Source organism: Choristoneura fumiferana, chromosome 10 (genome assembly GCF_025370935.1).
Source record: "Choristoneura fumiferana chromosome 10, NRCan_CFum_1, whole genome shotgun sequence".
Taxonomy (NCBI): Eukaryota; Metazoa; Arthropoda; class Insecta; order Lepidoptera; family Tortricidae; genus Choristoneura; species Choristoneura fumiferana.
In genome coordinates this window covers 8,101,092-8,120,630 of record NC_133481.1, presented here as the reverse complement: position 1 = coordinate 8,120,630, position 19,539 = coordinate 8,101,092, and the positions used below count along the sequence as shown (strand labels likewise).

The window sequence follows — 19,539 nt, the reverse complement described above, 5'->3', positions numbered from 1 at the left end:
TATAATTATAAAAATGAACAGTACAAAACCATTTTATAATGAATGTCAACAATTAATTATAAAAAAGGTGAAATTAAATGACATTAACATGGGGTCAATCAATATTTGAATTCTTCAAATTAGCACAATTACCAGCTCTGTTGAAATTATTGTGAATTTAAACAATATAAAATGCATATTTTTAGTCAAATCTGCTTACTTACAAATTATTTACACTTACATATATGTAAAAAGTTGCTATAGTAATAATCTTGACAACTGGGGAGTCCAATAAGTTTACAGTTTGATGATGCATAAACAATTACACATACCAATAACCAAAATTGTCCAAAGGTGTTTTGTTCCATATAATTAAAGCTCTATTACTATTCTTGCCATTTAAAAGTGGCTTCAATGTTTGTATTTTGCTTAGCACATCCCACTGATTTTTACATTGTCAGAAACACAATAACCATCTGACAACTACTCTATATACAGTAGTAATGCTACTTTCATACCAATAACTGGACGGAGTGCATGGCTCTTGATGAATATTTGTGGCCATAGAACTAGCGGCAGCCTTAGAGGGGCGGCGAACAGGGCAATCGCCCAGGGCCCTGTGCAACAACCCAAGCAAATTTTTATAAATATATTTTTTTTAGCTATTCACACCACATACTTTTCATGAAGGAATAAGGGCCTCGCAAAGACCTGCCACCCCGGAGCCTCGCAATGGATAAGGCCACCATTGCATAGAACTAACACAGTCCTAAGTGTGGTGATGACAGTTAGCCTTGTATGCCATCCAGTTAATGGTTAACTTACACCTTCGCCAAAATGTCAATCATAATTCTTCAAGAGCCTTGAGCACTATATATGTACTCACAAGATTTAAATCTTTTTCATTCCCTTTATATTCTTTCTTGTTGGGTGTTGGGCTATTACTAAGTGACACAGAAAAGTTAGTTATTGCTGACTTGGACTCCATAACTGTCACACTATACTTTAAATAACATTGATCCAAGGTCATAGAATTTACAAAAATTCATCACACCACTCTTGCAGACACTGGTAACAGTCGGCAGACTGCTTAGAGTTTGCACTGCAGGTTTCCTTCATCCATTCTTGAAAAAGCTCACGATCTTTCTTCAGTACCAGAAACTGCCCCAGAACAACATAGGCCTGTAACTTAAACACAACGATGTCAAAATCTAAAACAAAGGACTTTCAACAATAACTAACCAAAAACGCAGATTAATTTCCACACCTTATCAAAGCCAGCAGTTTCAAGTCTTCGGCCTAGGACCTCTCCCACGCCGGCCAAATCTGTTACTGGCTTTTCTCCCATAGGCTCGGCCACGAAATTTCTATGCTTTTGCGATGTGCTCGACATTTTTCTTGTTGAATAATTCAATTATATACAAGACAGTCCAACTCGTGGAGTAAGGAGATACAGTATTGGTAAAAACCGGTGCAAAATAACAATCACACAACAAAAAAGACCCGAAAGCACAATAGCAAGCAAAGCACGCCAAAATGCCACTTTACGTCATCGTGTTCGTAGTCGTAGTAGTCAAGTCAATCAATAGGAAAACAAGGTTATATTGGTCAGTGGTCAACCCTAAAATCGATGTTGTTACCATCAAATTTAGAGAAGCCGTCACCCGCTAGCGCCTATTCCAACGGTAAAAGATATCTTTGTATGACTGAACTGAACGTTACAAAATGTGGGTGACACTTTCCAGCCCGGATAATACCAGGATGGAAATACCGACCCTGTTTTTGTTTCTATGGGCGTGTACACAAAAAGAACGGTTGGTATTTCCATGTCGGTGTTATCCGTGCCGAATAAGAGTGTCACCCCAAAATGACAGAATTCAAAAAAAAGTGACGCCATTCTTTAAATATTGACTTCTAGTTTATTCGCCAAACCACAAAATAGATAATATGACGTTCCACGAGCGTAAACAAAGGCTTAAATTAAGAGGGTTCCAGTAGGGCTACTACGATACACGAAACTCGAAGTTCGTATCGTACCGTCCCTTTTGCTCTCGTATTAAATAGTATACGTGTCAGAGAGATCGCATGACTAGAACTTCAAGTTTTTGAGTTTCGTAGTAGCCCTGCAGACCAGGGATCATGAAAGAAAGAAAGAATTTATTTGAAATAACAAGGTTACAATTTAGATTCATCGGCGGACTCTGCACTAGACATTGTAAAATACATACATTAAACTTTTTTTTTACATCATTTAAGTTATCTGTGATGAGACTGTGTTGTGTACCTATACTATAATCTGTTTTTAATTTGACGTGCGTGAGTGAAGTGACGTTTAGCCAAAGCGTTTAGCCAAAACCACAAAAAAAGCACGGAGGCTTGATAATTCTTTTGGCTTTTTTTTCGTTCGTTACAGTCATTAATATTAAGAATATATGTCGCGAAAGTTGCAACTAAGAAACATATCGTAGTACCTGCTACTAACATGGTAAGCCTGAGCGGTGTAACCTGTACTGTATTCTTGTTATGTATTTCGGGTGGTCATTGTTATTTCATTTGATTTAGGACGCAGCGAGCACTGGCACGAGCTCGCCGGGAATGATGGGTGCGCCGTTACTGCCCCCACCGATGATGGCCGGAATACCGCCGCCGATGCCTCCGCAAGTGGCCATGCCTCCCGTACCCGGCATAGCGCCGGCTATGGCTGCTATGCCTCCACCTATGGGGTTTCCACCCATGATACCGCCATTCTCGATGCCGCCGCCAGGATTTCCACCCTTTAAGCCCGTAAGTCATTACATTAACTTACTATTCCTATGTACAATAATTTATGTTTCAGACCATTTAATTTTTTATCATTTACTTTGTAATAATTTCAGGATCTAGGTGCTCCAGCACCTGAAATTACGCCTATGTCTAACCAAACCAGCCCCTGGTCGGAGCACAAAGCACCTGATGGCCGTACTTACTATTATAACTCGGTGTCCAAACAAAGCCTTTGGGAGAAGCCTGATGATTTGAAAACACCTGCTGAAGTATGTTCTGGTTTTTCACCTTTAATATAAAACTGACCATAATTCTCGAATATATCAAAATTAAATGAGTCACTAACAAGTTAAAGTAATGAGTAAGTAGACCCCATTATCGGAGGTGCAATTTGGTACCTTGACAGTCTTAGGCATGGGTAATAAATATTTTAAAATACTAAGTGTCTATAATTTTTCTTTACAATTATGACAGTCCAAGACTGGTTAAACATGTTTATTTTGTAAAACAGGACTAATTACAAAATGAATATGTATTAACATTTTTAATTTTTATAAATAAAAACCTAATTAAACCCAATATATCTTAGCTATTCAGTTTTAGAAATATATCTTATAATATATTACTAAACTTTTTATAAAAAATTTATTGAGATATTTACAAGACATTATTAATATTTATTTATTATATTATTTGTTATCACTATTATTAATTAATTGATGTAATTTAGTTTATTTTAATTTGGTAACAACATGTAGTAACAATATTGTATTTATACCTAAAATATATTATATTATTAATAAAAATTGTTTTGCAATGGATTCCATCTCATGTGGGGGTAGCTGGTAATGAGCAGGCAGATAGATTGGCCAGCCTCGCTGTCACAGGAGGGATTGATCATGTTTCTAAGCCATATGGTACTGAATTAGTGCAATTGGCTAAGGAGGAGTGCGTTTCCAAATGGCAGGAACTTTTTAGTGCAGCATCGTTGACAAAGGGCATTTGGTATGGTACCATGCAGAATAAGGTATTTAAAGTTCCCTGGTTTGATTGTGCTGGCCTTTCCAGGGGCCTTCTTGTGTCAGCACTACGTGTTCGATCTGGTCATATTCCACTTAATTGTTTTTTGCATTTGATGAGATTTGTGCAATCACCTTTGTATATGGGATGTAATAAGACTAAAGACCTTATTCACTTTATTGTGGAATGTGATCAGAATAAGGAGATCAGAGTCAGGTATTTAAAAAGCCGTGGTGGCCTAGTGGTTTGACCTATCGCCTCTCAAACAGAGGGTCGTGGGTTCAAACCCCGGCTCGCACCTCTGAGTTTTTCGAAATTCATGTGCGTAATTACATTTGAAATTTACCACGAGCTTTGAGGTGAAGGAAAACATCGTGAGGAAACCTGCACAAACCTGCGAAGCAATTCAATGGTGCGTGTGAAGTTCCCAATCCGCACTGGGCCCGCGTGGGAACTATGGCCCAAGCCCTCTGGTTCTGAGAGGAGGCCTGTGCCCAGCAGTGGGACGTATATAGGCTGGGATGAGTCAGGTATTTGGATGGTACGGGCTTGGTCAATGGAGCTGTAAATGTAATCCTCAGTCGACCGCTTTCAGAAGAAGCGACGCGAATTTACAGATTCATTGGACGGGGCTTTGCATCCAGAGACGTGGTTTCAGTGCAAGGGAGAGTGTAATATCTGTCTGTAGTGTGGTGTATATATCTGAGGCTCCCGATGAGGCTAACATAGTCACATTTGGTGTGCTAAAGCCTTGTTAAAATATTGGAGGACAAAAAAAAAGCTATGAACTATCTTGATTCCAAATTTCATCTAATTCCATATAACTGTTTTAGCTTGAAGAAGTCGCAAACATGCTACTTCTAACTTTCGTATTTATGACATTAGTGACTTCAACATATTTTCTGCTACAGAAGCTGCTATCGGCGTGTGTGTGGAAAGAGTACACAACTGATGCTGGGCGTCTGTACTACCACAACATCGAGACTAAAGAATCAAGTTGGGTGGTACCACCTGAGTTACAAGAAATCAAAGATAAAATTGCAGCAGAAGAGGCAGCACAGTAAGTTTCTAAATTTAACCGTAATATGAATATTTTCAGCTATATACTATATTTAATTAAGTTTGACAGCAGAAATAAAGTAATTATCTAATCAATCTATTTTTGTTCCAGTATGGCTCTGAATGGGGATCTGCCTCCAGGCGAGGTTCCACTGCCGGGATCGCCGGCAACGCCCGCTGGTGGCTCTTCAGCGTTGGATGAAGCCATGGCCAAAACTCTGGCATCTATTGACCCTGCCCTTGTCAGTTCTATTCCGATACCAGAAGATAGTAAGTTTTAGTGATTTGCAAAGAGATGACTAGTATTTGTATATGACATTTAAACCTAGCTTGTAAAGCAAAACCCTATAAGTTTTCCATGCAAGTACAGTACAGATACGTAAGAATGTGTGTGAGGATTTATTTGAGGTGGAACAGGCAGGGATGCTACCTGAATTGTTGATACCCTGTGAGAGCAATATTGAAAACTATACCTACCTTTTACTCGTACAATGCTACATTTATTGGTTAACAAAAAAAACTATCGTTTTTTTTCTCTTGTATATATTGCTGCTGTATTATATCTGCGTTTTATTAATGACTAGTGTTTGCCCGCAGCTTCGCACACGCATTCCCATGGGAATTCCTGAAAATTAAATCGTGGTTTTTATTGACATTACATTTAAAACAATCATGTCAAATTTCATGACTCTAAGCCCAGCGGTTGTTGTTTCGAGATTTTATCCCTATACCGTGGGAATATTGGAATAAAAAGTAGCCTATGTTTTATTCCAGATGATCAACTATCTACATATCAAATCCGTCCAGTTTATTCAAATCCGTCCAGCCGTTTCAGCATGAAGGAGTAACAAACATACTCACTCACTCACTCACAAACTTTCGCATTTATAATATTAGTAGGATAGGATAAAGAGGTACTAATGAATCACATTTATTCTAGTTGAACCAGAAGATGTAGCATCACCAGCACAAGCTCTTGATATAGCTGAACCTGTAGCGGAACCTCAATATAAAGACAAGAAAGAGGCTATTGAGGCATTCAAGGAACTCCTCAAAGAGAAGGTATGTATATTGATTAAATACAAAAATTGTTTGAATAACTGTACAAAACTTCTGAAAAATCTTAATTTTTGAATAATTATTATCATTCAAAGATTTATTTATATTATTCTTATTCTTTGAAAAACACAATAGCAGGGATAAAATTACGGAAATATGTACCAAATACTATAAAACTTTATATTCTTCAGGCTCTCTACATTCAACATCAACTCAGAATTATTCTTGCCCGGATACCATTCCTCCTATAACAGAGTACGAGGTCAACTCTGCTCTAAAGACCATAAAATATCAAAAAAGTCCTGGGGAGGATGGTATTACAACAGAAGCTCTTAAAGCTGGGAAAGCTATTTTGCTACCCCATCTCACAAGTTTATTCAATAATATTCTATTTACTGGCCAATTTCCACAGAACCACAGAACACACAACCACACACAGAACCTTTGCCATTCTAGTATAATTTTACAGATCACTTAGCTTAACTTCCCACATATATAAATTATTTATTAAAATTATCGAAAACAGAATTGCACCACTGCTGGACCAACATCAACCCCTGGAACAAGCTGGTTTTCGTCCCAGTTTTTCGACCACCGATCATTTACACACCCTGAACCAAGTTATTGAAAAGTACAATGAGTTCAACAAGCCGCTATATCTGGCCTTCGTGGACTATCACAAGGCATTTGATAGTGTTCACCATCCAGACATTCTTTCAGCCTTACGTAGTCAAGGTATAAACAACACCAATGTCGAACTCATTGCTACTTTATATAATATCAGTACAGTCAAGTTGCATGCTACAGGCCCTACATTTGATATTAAGAAAGGCGTGAAACAGGGGGACCCGCTATCTCCTAAATTGTTCACCAGTTGCCTCAAGGAAATATTTAAAAAGCTAGCGGTCTCTTGGGAAAATACAAAGGGTATCAATGTCGGAGGCAAAAGACTATCAAACCTGCGCTTCGCCAACGACATCGTTTTATTTTCCCAAACACCACAACAGCTACAGCAAATGCTCCAAGATCTGAGCACGGCGAGCCTTGAGGTTGGACTCACAATGAACAGAGCGAAGACACAGGTAATGACCAACAGCGTGAAACGTAGAGTTACGGTAGATGGGCAAGATATTCAGTACGTCGACGAGTATATTTACTTGGGTCAGATAGTTCCTTCGAGAACAGGCAGTCAAGAGAAATCGATAGGCGTATCGATAATGCCTGGAAGAGCTTCTGGTCCATGAAAACGCTAATGAAGGGTAACCTTCCTCTGTCACTTAAGCGCAAACTCGTCGACATGTGTATTCTTCCCATTTTAACCTACGGCGCACAGACTTGGTCATTGACTGAAGCTCAAAAGTCCAGGCTCAAGGTTTGCCAACGAGCAATGGAGCGCAGTATTCTGGGTGTTCGAAGAACTGATCGAATCAGAAACACGATACTGCGCTCTAAAACTCGTATCACAGATGTGGGTGTCAAGCCCGCCAAGCTGAAGTGGGACTGGGCCGGACATGTCTGCCGCATGCACCCGGACCGATGGGCACGAATCGTAACCGAATGGGATCCGAGGGATGGACATAGGAGCAGAGGCAGACCCAAGAGATGGCGGGACGACCTGAGCGCTTTTCAGCTCGATCGGCAGGTGCATGCCCAGGACAGGGAAGAGTGGCGGAGAAAAGGGGAGGCTTTTGCCCAGCAGTGGGACATAATACAGGCTACATAAAAAAAAATCTGAATAATTTCTTAACTGTTTTGATTCACAGAATATTTCATCAAATGCAACTTGGGAACAGTGTGTGAAGATTATCTCAAAAGATCCTCGTTACACTGCTTTTAAGAAACTCAACGAGAGAAAGCAAGCTTTTAATGCATATAAAACGCAAAAAGTTAAAGATGAGAGAGAAGAATTAAGGTAATTAAATTAAATTAAAAATATTTTATTTCGGACTCAGGGTCCATAATTAGATTATTTAGTTAGTAACAATAATCTTTAAGCTAAGGTTAGTAGCAATGTTAGAATGAAATAAAATGAGAGTAAAACAGCGGAAACTAGAAACACCGAACGAAGTCACGCACCGGGGCGTGTATCTTTGTCCAGTGTTGCATTATCGCATCGGTAATGAAATTGGATTAACCTCCTGAGGCCCACGTCAAATTTCGATTATTAGAATTTGAAACTTAATGTCAATTAGTAAAAGTTGACATTTGCTTTGACGTATGTCTTAAATTTAGGACATTGGGCCTTAGGAGGTTAAGGTCTCCCCATACTTATAGACACGGAATTGCTTAAAATGTTTATGCCCATAAAATAAGAGTGATAGTTTTGAAATGTTCACTCTGGATTGATTTGATTGATTTTGCAGGTGGTTGGACCTTGTGCAAGGTCCGCCCGAATTGCTACCACTATCTTGCTCGCTAATCCTGCCGTGAAGCAGCAGTGCTTACACTGTTGTGTTTCGGCGTGAAGAGTAAGACAGCCGGTGAAATAACTGGCATTTGAGGTATCCCATCTTAGGCCTCTAGGTTGGCAGATGTTTTTGGGCGGTGGTGATCTCTTACCATCAGGGGACCCACTTGCTCATTTGCCATCCAGTTGAATAAAAAAAAAGTTAATATGTTACTGCATTTTCTAGGTTAAAAACAAAGAAGAACCGAGAAAATTTGGAAGAATTCTTGCTGAGTTGTGACCGCGTCACGTCGATGACTAAATATTACAAATGTGACGATATGTTCAGTAACCTTGAGGTAAGTTATTTTTCGACAAATCCAAAAAACACGAAAGTAACTAAAAAAGCTAAAAACAATTAAGTCTGTATTACTTTTTATTGTTATTAAAAAAAATGTTTTGTTAACACGTAAATATTAAACCTAAATATGTTTCTGTGTGTTTTTACTGATTTATTTGAAGTCAGTGTCTCAGCACGAGCTACTAGGGCAGGAGTGGACTGAGTCATCTACTTTACCTTCATACTACCTATTAGACTTTTAACTGATCAGTAGAAAAATGCTTAGATTTATGTATGTGCTATATTCCCTTTTTTGAGTTTTTTTTTTAAGTTGGAGCGAATATTGCTTACCACTGTTCTTAATTTGGCCGCGAAATGATATTCTGGTTTATTAATGACAATATTTAAGTACTACAATTATGTATTACTCGGCTTAATTACAACAAGAACAGCGAAGAACAGGAGGAACGGTTAATAACAGTGGCGACTGGGTCCGCAATCCTGGTTTTTAATGGTATGTGTAATTTAAACTTACCTCATTCATTATGCTACTTTCTTTTCAGATATGGCGCTGCGTACCTGATGCGGATCGAAAAGATATCTTCGAAGATTGCATATTTACAATTACCAAACGTGAAAAAGAAGAGGCCAAGGCACTCAAAAAAAGAAACATGAAAATGTTAGCACAGGTAAAAACTGGTTCGAAAATGTGATAGAAAACGAGCTATAATACTTGATTAGGTAACTTGGATCACAAATTTTCTGTTTTTTTTTTTTTACCAACAGGTCTTAGAAAATATGAATGAAATCACGTATAGCAGTACCTGGAGTGAAGCGCAAGTTTTGCTTCTTGAGAATTCAGCATTCAAAAACGATGTCAGTTTGCTTGGCATGGACAAAGAAGATGCACTCATTGGTAATTGTTAAGTTTACTTGTCTTAAGAATATGTGCTTTACTTATTCGTGTAAATAAGTACTTTTTATAATTATCTTAAAATAGCTGGTCTGATTCCTGCTTAGCTCATAGTTTATATTTTAATGACCTCCACCTTTTCGTTGCAGTATTTGAACAACACATAAAAAATTTGGAGAGTGAATACGCTCAAGAGAAAGAGCAGCTCAAAAAGCGAAGTAAGCGGCAACAGAGAAAGAATAGAGACAACTTTTTGGTAAGTCTTAATACAATTTATACAGACACAACAACTTAACTATATTTAGAGACCCCTGGTAAGAATTAGCTATGCCCACAGGATTAGATCAAAAGTGACTAATAGCTGGTGAAGAGCGCTCACTCACATTATGTTGTAAGCTAATAGAAAGCCAGTGTTAGCTGGAAACCTGACATGTCAATATACTTAAGGCTCGATTTCATTGGTCGAAAGGCCCACATGCGGGTTACGGGAGATTACAATAACGCGTGCCCCAGGGCTAGTCGCTATTCCGCCTGCGCTGCGGGGAGTCACGAGTCACCGCACGCTGTACCTATTGGCTGGGTGCGAATTACTAGGTAGGGGTAATGAAATCTATCGCAGCGTTGATAGTGGCCAAAAGTAGAAATAATGTAGGCTCTGTCATCTTTCGTACTCATATGAATCTGGCATTAACAAAGCAATTTGTGTAGACTTAACTGCCTAATTTTAGTAATAGATGTTTGTCTTCTTGAATTATTGAACACAGTCAACAGTCCCTGTTTTGTTCTTAATTCCTCTACATCTCGGACATGTCCAGCAGATGCCAACAATTTTCCTTTTGAAACGGTTTGTGGTTGAAATTTTATATTGAGTAATACACACAAAACCGGTCGTCAAAATAATACGTATTTTGATCTGAAACCGATATACATATAATTTATTACTAGCGATACAAGAACAATTATATATGTTTACTATTATTTAAAGAAACCATTAAAGTAGCTTTATCTTTTCGTTTTACAATAAGTACGACTAAACATGAAGTAAACAAACTGACATAACCAATATAAAACACACATTTTGAATAAATTTTACTTACCTTATTTAATTTTAATTACCAAAATGAATTCACAGCCCTTTTTTCCACTCAAATCACGGTATCACAGTAATTGTGTATTATAAATTAATACGTGATAGGTTTGATTTTTGTCACAATGTCGCAGTGAAATTTCAAAACGTCAGAACCTCAGAGCCGACAACCTTGCGGACGCTAGGTGGCGCTAATGTCGTGCACAGAACCAATAGTCGAGGAATCTGAACTAAGTACGTACAGTCAAGTGCAAAGATATAGACACGGCCAAAGTTACAAATATATGTATACATACACGACCTTATTGTTAAGTGCATAAAGTCGTGTATACATTTTTGTAACTTTGGCCGTGTCAATATCTTTGCACTTGTCTACCAGGGTGGAACCTTTTTTATAATCAATTTTCCTATGATTTCTTTGGCAGATGTATGGGTTGTCAACATGACATTAATAGCACAAAGGTTCCACGCTGGTGCGTGATTCAGTTTAAGGTGCGACCAAACCGCTGATTAAAAAACGGTGACGGCACGGACTCGCAGTGACGCACCGTATGCGCACCGTTTTTATCGCATGCTCTCCACACCGCTGCTTAAAATACGGAATCGCAGTGACGTGCCGTAAACGTCAGGTCTTTACCGAACAAAAGTCGTGACGTTTACGGCACGTCACTGCGATTCCGCACCGTTTGTGTATTTTTAGCAGCGGTGTGGAAAGCATGCAAAAAAAAACGGCCGAGAGCGTGTCGGACACGGGTCATATTTTTCTAAGGATTTCGTATTTTATACGGAATCTTCCATAGTTTAGGTATATTTTATACCTTAGGCTGCTATTTACTCTTAAACTACTAATAATTCTCAAGCAAACTTAACCGTTATAGTTTTCCTTGAAAGTTTGGTGTACTTACTACCATCCTGAATTTTTTAAATTTTTTCCATCCACCGGTTTAGATTTTATGGGGGGGGGGGGACACTCGATTTTAATGAAAATTTGCACTTTAAAGTTAATTATTTCGCAAAAAAATCGCTGAATCGAAAAATTGATTGAGCAAACTCCTAATGGTTTTAAAAGACCTATCCAACGATACCCCACACTATAGGGTTGGATAGGAAAAAAAAATCACCCCCACTTTACGTCTATGGGAGGTACCCTAAAAAAAAACTATTTTTAGTTTTTTATTGTACCATTTTGTCGGCATAGTTTACATATATATCCGTGCAAAATTACAACTTTCTAGCATTGATAGTCCCTGAGCAAAGCCGCGGACGGACGGACAGACAGACAGACAGACATGGCGAAACTATAAGGGTTCCGTTTTTACCATTTTGGCTCCGGAACCCTAAAAACGGTGCGCATACGATGCGTCACTGCGATTCCATACCGTCGCCGTTTTTTAAGCAGCGTTTTGGTCGCACCTTTCCTTGACTGTACCCCCTGACCCCTGGTCTAACGTGATATGTTTTTAAATTTCAGGCGTTATTAGACGGCCTACACGAAGAAGGCAAATTGACATCGATGTCTTTATGGGTTGAGCTTTACCCGGTTATCTCAGCTGATATGCGGTTTTCTGCCATGCTTGGTAAATATTAGAAATAGACACAAATTGTACTTTTTTTGTTATAATAAGTGGCCAATATTTTCCTATAAATCTTATAATGTAACCTTACTGACAGACTTGTTACAACAATATATAGCGGAACGTTGACGCGAATAATTGTTTCAACTTCGCGTTTTGAAATGGGAAGTTGTCACTGGATTGGTTACCTACGTACGAGACAGGCTGCGCCTAGTGTAGGAACCACTGGAAGCTAAAATTGCGAAATTTATTGATCTTTTAGTTTAATAGCACTAATTTTGTTCTAATGTTACACCGTGTACGTATAATGCAATGTAAACTGTTATTGTAACTATGAGAGGATAAATTATTATTATTATTTTTTACCCGGGAAACTCCCCACCCAATAGTGATGTTGGCACCACCAATCAATTGACGTACTTTTTATGAGCTGTCAAAACATAATTCTCCCATAGAGTTTGAATGGAAATAGCAACTTATATGACGACACTAGTTCGCACTACTTCGCACACTCAATCAACTAACTATTTATTTGTTTTAAAGCAACAAAAAATCTAATTTTGCATTTAATCGAAACTTAATCTGGTTTTCAGGGCTAAAATAAAGCTTTTTTTTACTGGAGTCGTGTCTTCGAATTATTTTTTAATTGTGTCAACATCCCTATTGTAAAGAACTAAGTCTGCTGTGTAGGTGTAAGTGTACAAAGATGTTAAAGAAGTTGTTAGTGTTGTTACCACTCATATTCCATAACACAAAATATAATTTACTTTCTCAAAACCTACTTTTTCTTTCATATGACACTTATACTATTGTAAGCGAATGTTGACCACATCTACATAATCAACAAGTTATCAACATTGCAGGTCAACAAGGGTCAACCCCATTAGACCTCTTCAAATTCTACGTGGAAAACCTAAAAGCGCGGTTCCATGATGAGAAGAAGGTGATAAAAGAGATCCTGAAAGAGAAAGACTTCGAAGTGAAGCCAGATACTACATTTGAAGAGTTTGCCACTATCGTGTGCGAGGATAGCAAGTCGGCGGCACTAGATGCAGGCAATGTCAAGCTTACGTACAACGCGCTGCTGGAAAAGGTGATCACCACATTACAAATTAAATTAATACTCCCGCTAAATTCCTTATCTGTAAGGGACTTGGGTTTATTTCGCCTTTTATGCCAAGTAGTCGAACGAGAATAAACACTAATTAATACAATACAATACAATTACTCTTTATTGTACACCAGAATTAGTAAGCGATACAGAAAAAAACAGGTACATATCATACTAAATAATTTTTCGTTGTAGGCTGAAGCGAGAAACAAGGAAAAGATGAAGGAGGAGTCGAAAGCACAGAAGAAAATTGAGAGCACCTTCAAATGGGCGCTTAGCGAAGCCAACGTGGACCACCAGCTGCCGTGGGCTGAAGTCAAAGAGAAGCTCGACTTGGATGCACCGGAGTTTGCGGCCGTGCCTGAGGAAGAGGACAGGATCAGGATATACAAAGTAAGTACTGACTCGCGACATAGTCCGGAACTTTTTTACTGATAACGTCGTAGTATCATCGCATTCTATGATAAGCAAAGACACTATGACACAGAAATGTTCTATGGTGGGTCAGGAATCGAATGATTTTATTGTATTGTGTTATACAAAGTTGTCGTAATTTTCCACTATATTTTCGTCGACTCTTTGTTGCCCATAAAAATTAAAATAAGTATAAACAGAAATAAGTACTAAGGCGTACTTATCCCTGATAAGGGATCATTTCCAACTAATCGAATTGATGGAAAAAAATTATAAAGATAGGAAAGCAGTCAAAATTATTTGCGGTAAAAAGAAAACAACAAGTTTTGGATAAGTTTTGGATAAGTAGAAAGTAGAAAACAACATTATCCAAAGTTTTGGACAAAAAATTACTAGATTATGTAAAATAAATATTATTACATATTAAGAGAAAGGAGCAATAAATAAAGCAGATTTGTATGTACGATATTTTAATTTTCGACATTCAAATACGTTGACATTTACAAGTTAGATATATTGGCTATCGATATTTTAATTTTCAATATTCAAATATGTAACCAAACAAACACTTAACGGAAAAATTTAGTTATAAATAAAAATGACACGAAAATGGAGACGTGTCAGGGCCAAGCCACAATTTCTTTAGCATTTACCAGATCGCGGCCACAGATTAAATTTGGGATTTGAGGAATATTGACATCTAATAATTTATATTTTTCAGGATTTCCAACATGAACAAGAGGAAAGCTGCATGCACTACCACCACCCCAAGCCCAGAAAGGCGAAACGATCCAAGAAGAAAAAGCGTTCACATTCCGCCTCACCGGTATGTTTTTGTCCATCCATTATCAATTAACATTGCCTAATTTCGTAAACGTACAATCTTAAATCATCTTAATTGCATGCTGCTTACCGACCTGATATTTGGATTTTGGAAACTCAAATGCATTCGAAATAACAGTGCAGTATGTTCCGGTCGCGCAATATCAACCTGGTATGAATTATATACCGCTTTAACATTCCCGACCTGATAAATACCGTCATGATAATTGATAATCTAAAGCCAATAAATCTCAACGTGTTTTTGTTTTTTCTTTCAATGAGGAAGAATATTGCGTAGATTACCGTTTCCGTTTTTTAATTTGTAACTAGAGCGTTTATACCTGCTGAGCTGGCAACGTTGCATTTTTGTTAGTTTTGCTCGATTATTCCACAAAAATTGAACGGAAATCAAAAATATGGTCTGATAGAACACTCCAATAATTTATTTGGGATTGACTTTTATATTCTTTAAAAATGAATTAATGTTTATTAACGGTTTTTAAAGAAAATAAAAGTATAACGAATAATTATTGGAGTAGACACATTAAATTATATATTATAAAGTGTTCTATCAGACCACATTTTTAATTTTCATTTAATTTTTATGGAATAATCGAGAAAAACTAACAAAAATGTAACATTGCCAGCTCAGCAGGTATAAACGCTCTTAAGTAACTATATATTTTTCACCTATGATCATGGACGTACTACTTAAACGGGACTGGGCACTTGCAGCTCAAAAGCACGATGAAAGAGATAGTTAGTACCGATGAAATTTGTCCCACAAAAGATACATGCCATCAAAATGTTCATCATCATTTGGAAAAACTCAGAGGTGCGAGCCGGGGAAAAAAAATAGCCGCAGCTCAATTAAAAAAGCCGTAGTGGCCTAGTGGTTTGACCTCTCTCAAACAGAGGGTCGTGGGTTCAAAAATGTTCATAGTTACCGAATAAAAAACCTGTGACTGTGGACTTATCCCGATTAGTTTATCTAGACGTACCGGGTGGCTTTTCTGTGACTTTTATCCCATTTTGCTTTTCTACCGCATGACGGGTTTGTGGCTTTCAACGGCTTTATTGTTACCTATTATCACTAAGGCCCTGGTTTCTGAGGCCCATCACACGCGACCGGCGGCATCTGGATGTGCGTTGCACTCGCACCACAAGAATTAATGGTGCCTACCCGCTGCCGGTGACGTTTCAGAGGAACCACCCTCAAACATTCCCGAACAAAACATTCGGCCGTGGTCAGAGAAACCATAACCTTACAGACAGGAGACTCCACTCTTGGCACCAGCCTACCTATCATGATTCAATTTGTTCAACCGTACATTGGGGTAATGCGGGTGCCCCTATGTGCTACCTCTAGACTTTCGCTTGACACTATTTCCTGGGACACCCTCTATAAATATATGTATAAAAACATCGAAATCTAGCAAATGGGTAAAGTATTCTTACTACGGGAGAAATCGTTGGCAGGAATGTTCAAAGTGCCGACTGCATACGACTGAATTTTTGGTAATTTTTTGCTTCACTTTTTTGGCTCAGCAATGTACACAGAAGCCGTGGTGGCCTAGTGGTTTGACCTATCGCCTCTCAAGCAGAGGGTCGTGGGTTCGAACCCCGGCTCGCACCTCTGAGTTTTTCGAAATTCATGTGCGGAATTACATTTGAAATTTACCACGAGCTTTTCGGTGAAGGAAAACATCGTGAGGACCTGCACAAACCTGCGAAGCGATTCAATGGTGCGTGCGAAGTTCCCAATCCGCACTGGGCCGCGTGGGAACTATGGCCCAAGCCCTCTTGTTCTGAGAGGAGGCCTGTGCCCAGCAGTGGGACGGATATAGCCTGGGATGATGAACTTAAAACTGTTAAAATACAATTGTTTCCACTGAGTTTTTTCGAGTCAAATTTTTTGATCAGAATCATTTTTTTAGGCTGGCAAGATCAAAGAACGAGACACAAGTCCTCCGTTATTGCTATCCCTCTCGCCGTAGATGAGTCTGTGTAAGGCGCAACAGAGAAAGATACTTTCTCACCTTGTAATATGGTTCATTTTCGTAAATACATATTTTCAGAGTACTTGGTCCCGTTTAGGTATTACGTCCATGCCTATGATGAGTTCTGTGACGTTTCGAGTTTGACAGTTTTAGAGATGTACCAATTATTAGTGCCTATTTTTGGAGAAGTTGCATTATATTTTAAAAAATAATATTTTTCCAGTTTTCCGCCCACCGGGCCACCGTTTTCTCGTTCTCGCTCGAAATAATCCCTCAAACGAATAACAAACTCCCGACTCTGGGAGTTCAAAACAGTCTTTTTAGACCGTTTCGGCATTTTTAACGAGAAACAGTAACAAAAGTCAACAACTATAATAACAGAAATGAACAATAACAAAATACAATGCAAAGAAAATGCAACGGAAACTCAACTCGTATACAAGGCAGACGCACTCGTACTGACAGTGATACTGACAAGCACTGGCCACAAGATGGCTGCGGCCGTGTTCCAAATAGCCGTGTTTACAAAATCTTGCAAGTTTTGTTTAATTTTTTAAAAAATATCTTAGTGTTCATTGTTGATGAACCGCAGCAATTGCCGAAAATGTTGTGTCACGTATATATATCGTATTCGATGGAGTCTATTTAATGGACACTGATATTGCTACATATTTTAAAAAAGTACAGTTTTACATCTGTATTTTTTTGATTATTTTGCTTCAAAATATAAATTATTTAAAAAAAAAATATTTTGCGAACATAGTATGCGTAATTCGGAAAATTTTCAAGTGTCACAGAACTCATCATAGGTGAAAAATACAATAGTCTTCACAATTTAAAACTGGCTAGTATCAATCAAATGAGAGTGAATGAAACTTAGATTAGTCAGCAGAAAACCTTGTGCAATTTTTTTTTTTTTACAATAACATTCCTTTTGAGCTATAATGGGAATTTTGAGAATAGAAACGTGCTTATTACAAGTTGTGGATTATTCTTTGTGTATTAGTCGAAGTCGCGGTCGCGGTCGGGCACGCCGGCGCCGGCGCGGTCGCCGTCGCCCGCGGCCAGCCACGCCACCTGGACCTCGGACGAGGCCCGCAAGCACAAGAAGTCTAAGAAGAAGCACCGCAAGCACGATCCCGCGCCCGTTAGTATTCTCACTAATTACAATATCGTTACAGATTTACATAGTACAATGGTTTTCCATCGTATTTTATCGGAAAAGTTGTCTCATTTAGCTTCAATACCCATCATGCAGCCGTAGGAAGTATAATAAAGTTCCATATTAATGGTTATGAATATGTCACTAATTTAATACACTAATTGATTGACACTTTGGGTGCCGTCTTATTCCGATTGAAATCCGACTTATCCCGATGAAAATACATTTTGCACTTTATCTGTACTACGTAAAATATTATTACCCGACGCTCGTGTTTATAAACCAGAAATTAAATATCCCGAAGATGCCAATTAACTGGTAATATAAGCGGAACGACAATAGAGCCAGAAACCCTGCATTCCGTAGATTATTTTTAATTAATTGGCATATGTCCAGCGTTCGCCGACGCCGGAAGAAGGCGGCATCTCGGAGGCGTCGCCGCCGCGGCACAAGCGGCGCGGCAAGCGCAGCGCGCCCCCCAGCCCCGAGCCCGCGCCCCTCGATGAGCCCGCCTTCAAGCCCAAGAAGAAGAAAGACAAACGAGACAAGAAAGAGAGGTCAGTTCCAACTTATTAATACCATAAAACACTATGTTTTTGAGCACTTACCATAGTATTTTTGCGTAGTACTGTTGAAGAATTATATAGTTCTTCAACAGTATACAAGATATATTTTCATTATTCCGGTACATTTTAAATTGTGGCTAATGGCTAACAAACATTTTCATACATTGATCGATGTTCAGGATGTTCCGCATCAAAGTTTGAACCGATAATACCGATCATAACTTTAACAGGGGTGACAGCACTTAAAAAACCCGACTAGTGCGAGTCAAACTCGCGTAGAAACGAGTTTCGTACCATGAAATAATTTAACTTTTTTAAATTGTGTCCCTCATATTTAAACCACACATTTTTATAGGTTTTCCGTAATCTACTGAAAAAAAACTATCCCCTGTACCACAAAAGTTACAAGTGCTCCAAATCTGCAATATTGTAACATTTTACTAAGAGAAACTACAATTTTGTAGAATTGTAGCGCTTGTAACTTTTGTGGTACAGGGGCCTGCTCCTACTCCTCGCTTTTTAAGACTAGGACTATCTAAAAAAAATATATAACCTGCACCTGCTCCTGTATTCGGCTAAATAAGAACGTGTCTTTTCTGTTCTCAGGTCAGCGGCAGCGAGTTCGACAGCATGGAGCGATGCGGAGCTAGAGTCACGGCGCGCGGCGCTGCTCGCCCAATTACATGAGCACGAAGCCGACTGACGCAGCGTCACCCACGTCCGCATCTACAACGCTTACCCGCCTCGCCACCCCCGCACCCCGCCTTCCCCCATTACCCCCCTGCCACAATCGCCAAACTCCCTGACGCCCCCTGAATCCCCAAGGTCGCTGATCTCGCCGCGTTCACCTGAAGTACAGTGGCCGAAGTCTCTACCCAGCTCTGATGGGGAATGTTAACTCGGTTCGTGTGCAGAAAAGAGGAGTTCCTGTAGTGTGTTCTTGGTAGCCCCATTCTACAGTGTAAACAATTGACAAATTCATTTGTAAAGTGGTGTTGCTATTGAGCCACAGCCGTCACAGTTATGTAAATAACATGAATTTATTTTAAAACGGAATAGACATTAATGACATATTGGAGGATAAATTATCTAAAACGATTTCTTTGAAGTTCAATTGTAATTATAGCTGCTACCATCGAGGTAATTATTACGTTAACTAACAGCGATCTTTTTACATAGTTTGCGCTCTAAGCTGATTATTTAGGTATGTAAGTAATATACATTCTTAAATAGCCGATATTGTTTTATTACCCGACTGCGGCGAAACCATCGACATCTTGACAT

The 19,539-nt window shown here is 38.8% G+C and overlaps 2 protein-coding genes across 2 annotated transcripts; one reads left to right on the top strand and one right to left on the bottom strand.

Moving 5' to 3' along the window:
* Nucleotides 1–171: 171 nt before the first annotated feature.
* On the bottom strand, nt 172–1,737 carry baf (barrier to autointegration factor). Its single transcript, XM_074093366.1, has 2 exons — nt 1,247–1,737; nt 172–1,161 (listed from the first exon to the last, which is right to left on the bottom strand). Exons 1-2 carry the CDS (start codon nt 1,370–1,372, stop codon nt 1,015–1,017), a joined length of 273 nt encoding a protein of 90 aa, XP_073949467.1. The 5' UTR covers nt 1,373–1,737; the 3' UTR covers nt 172–1,014.
* Nucleotides 1,738–2,284: 547 nt separating this feature from the next.
* Prp40 (pre-mRNA processing factor 40) lies at nt 2,285–19,489 on the top strand. Its single transcript, XM_074093363.1, has 18 exons — nt 2,285–2,464; nt 2,542–2,763; nt 2,856–3,011; nt 4,674–4,822; nt 4,934–5,091; nt 5,762–5,883; nt 7,644–7,792; nt 8,514–8,625; nt 9,170–9,295; nt 9,393–9,522; nt 9,669–9,775; nt 12,078–12,183; nt 13,044–13,273; nt 13,487–13,684; nt 14,427–14,531; nt 17,534–17,674; nt 18,086–18,246; nt 18,862–19,489. Exons 1-18 carry the CDS (start codon nt 2,462–2,464, stop codon nt 18,956–18,958), a joined length of 2,472 nt encoding a protein of 823 aa, XP_073949464.1. The 5' UTR covers nt 2,285–2,461; the 3' UTR covers nt 18,959–19,489.
* Nucleotides 19,490–19,539: the final 50 nt, after the last annotated feature.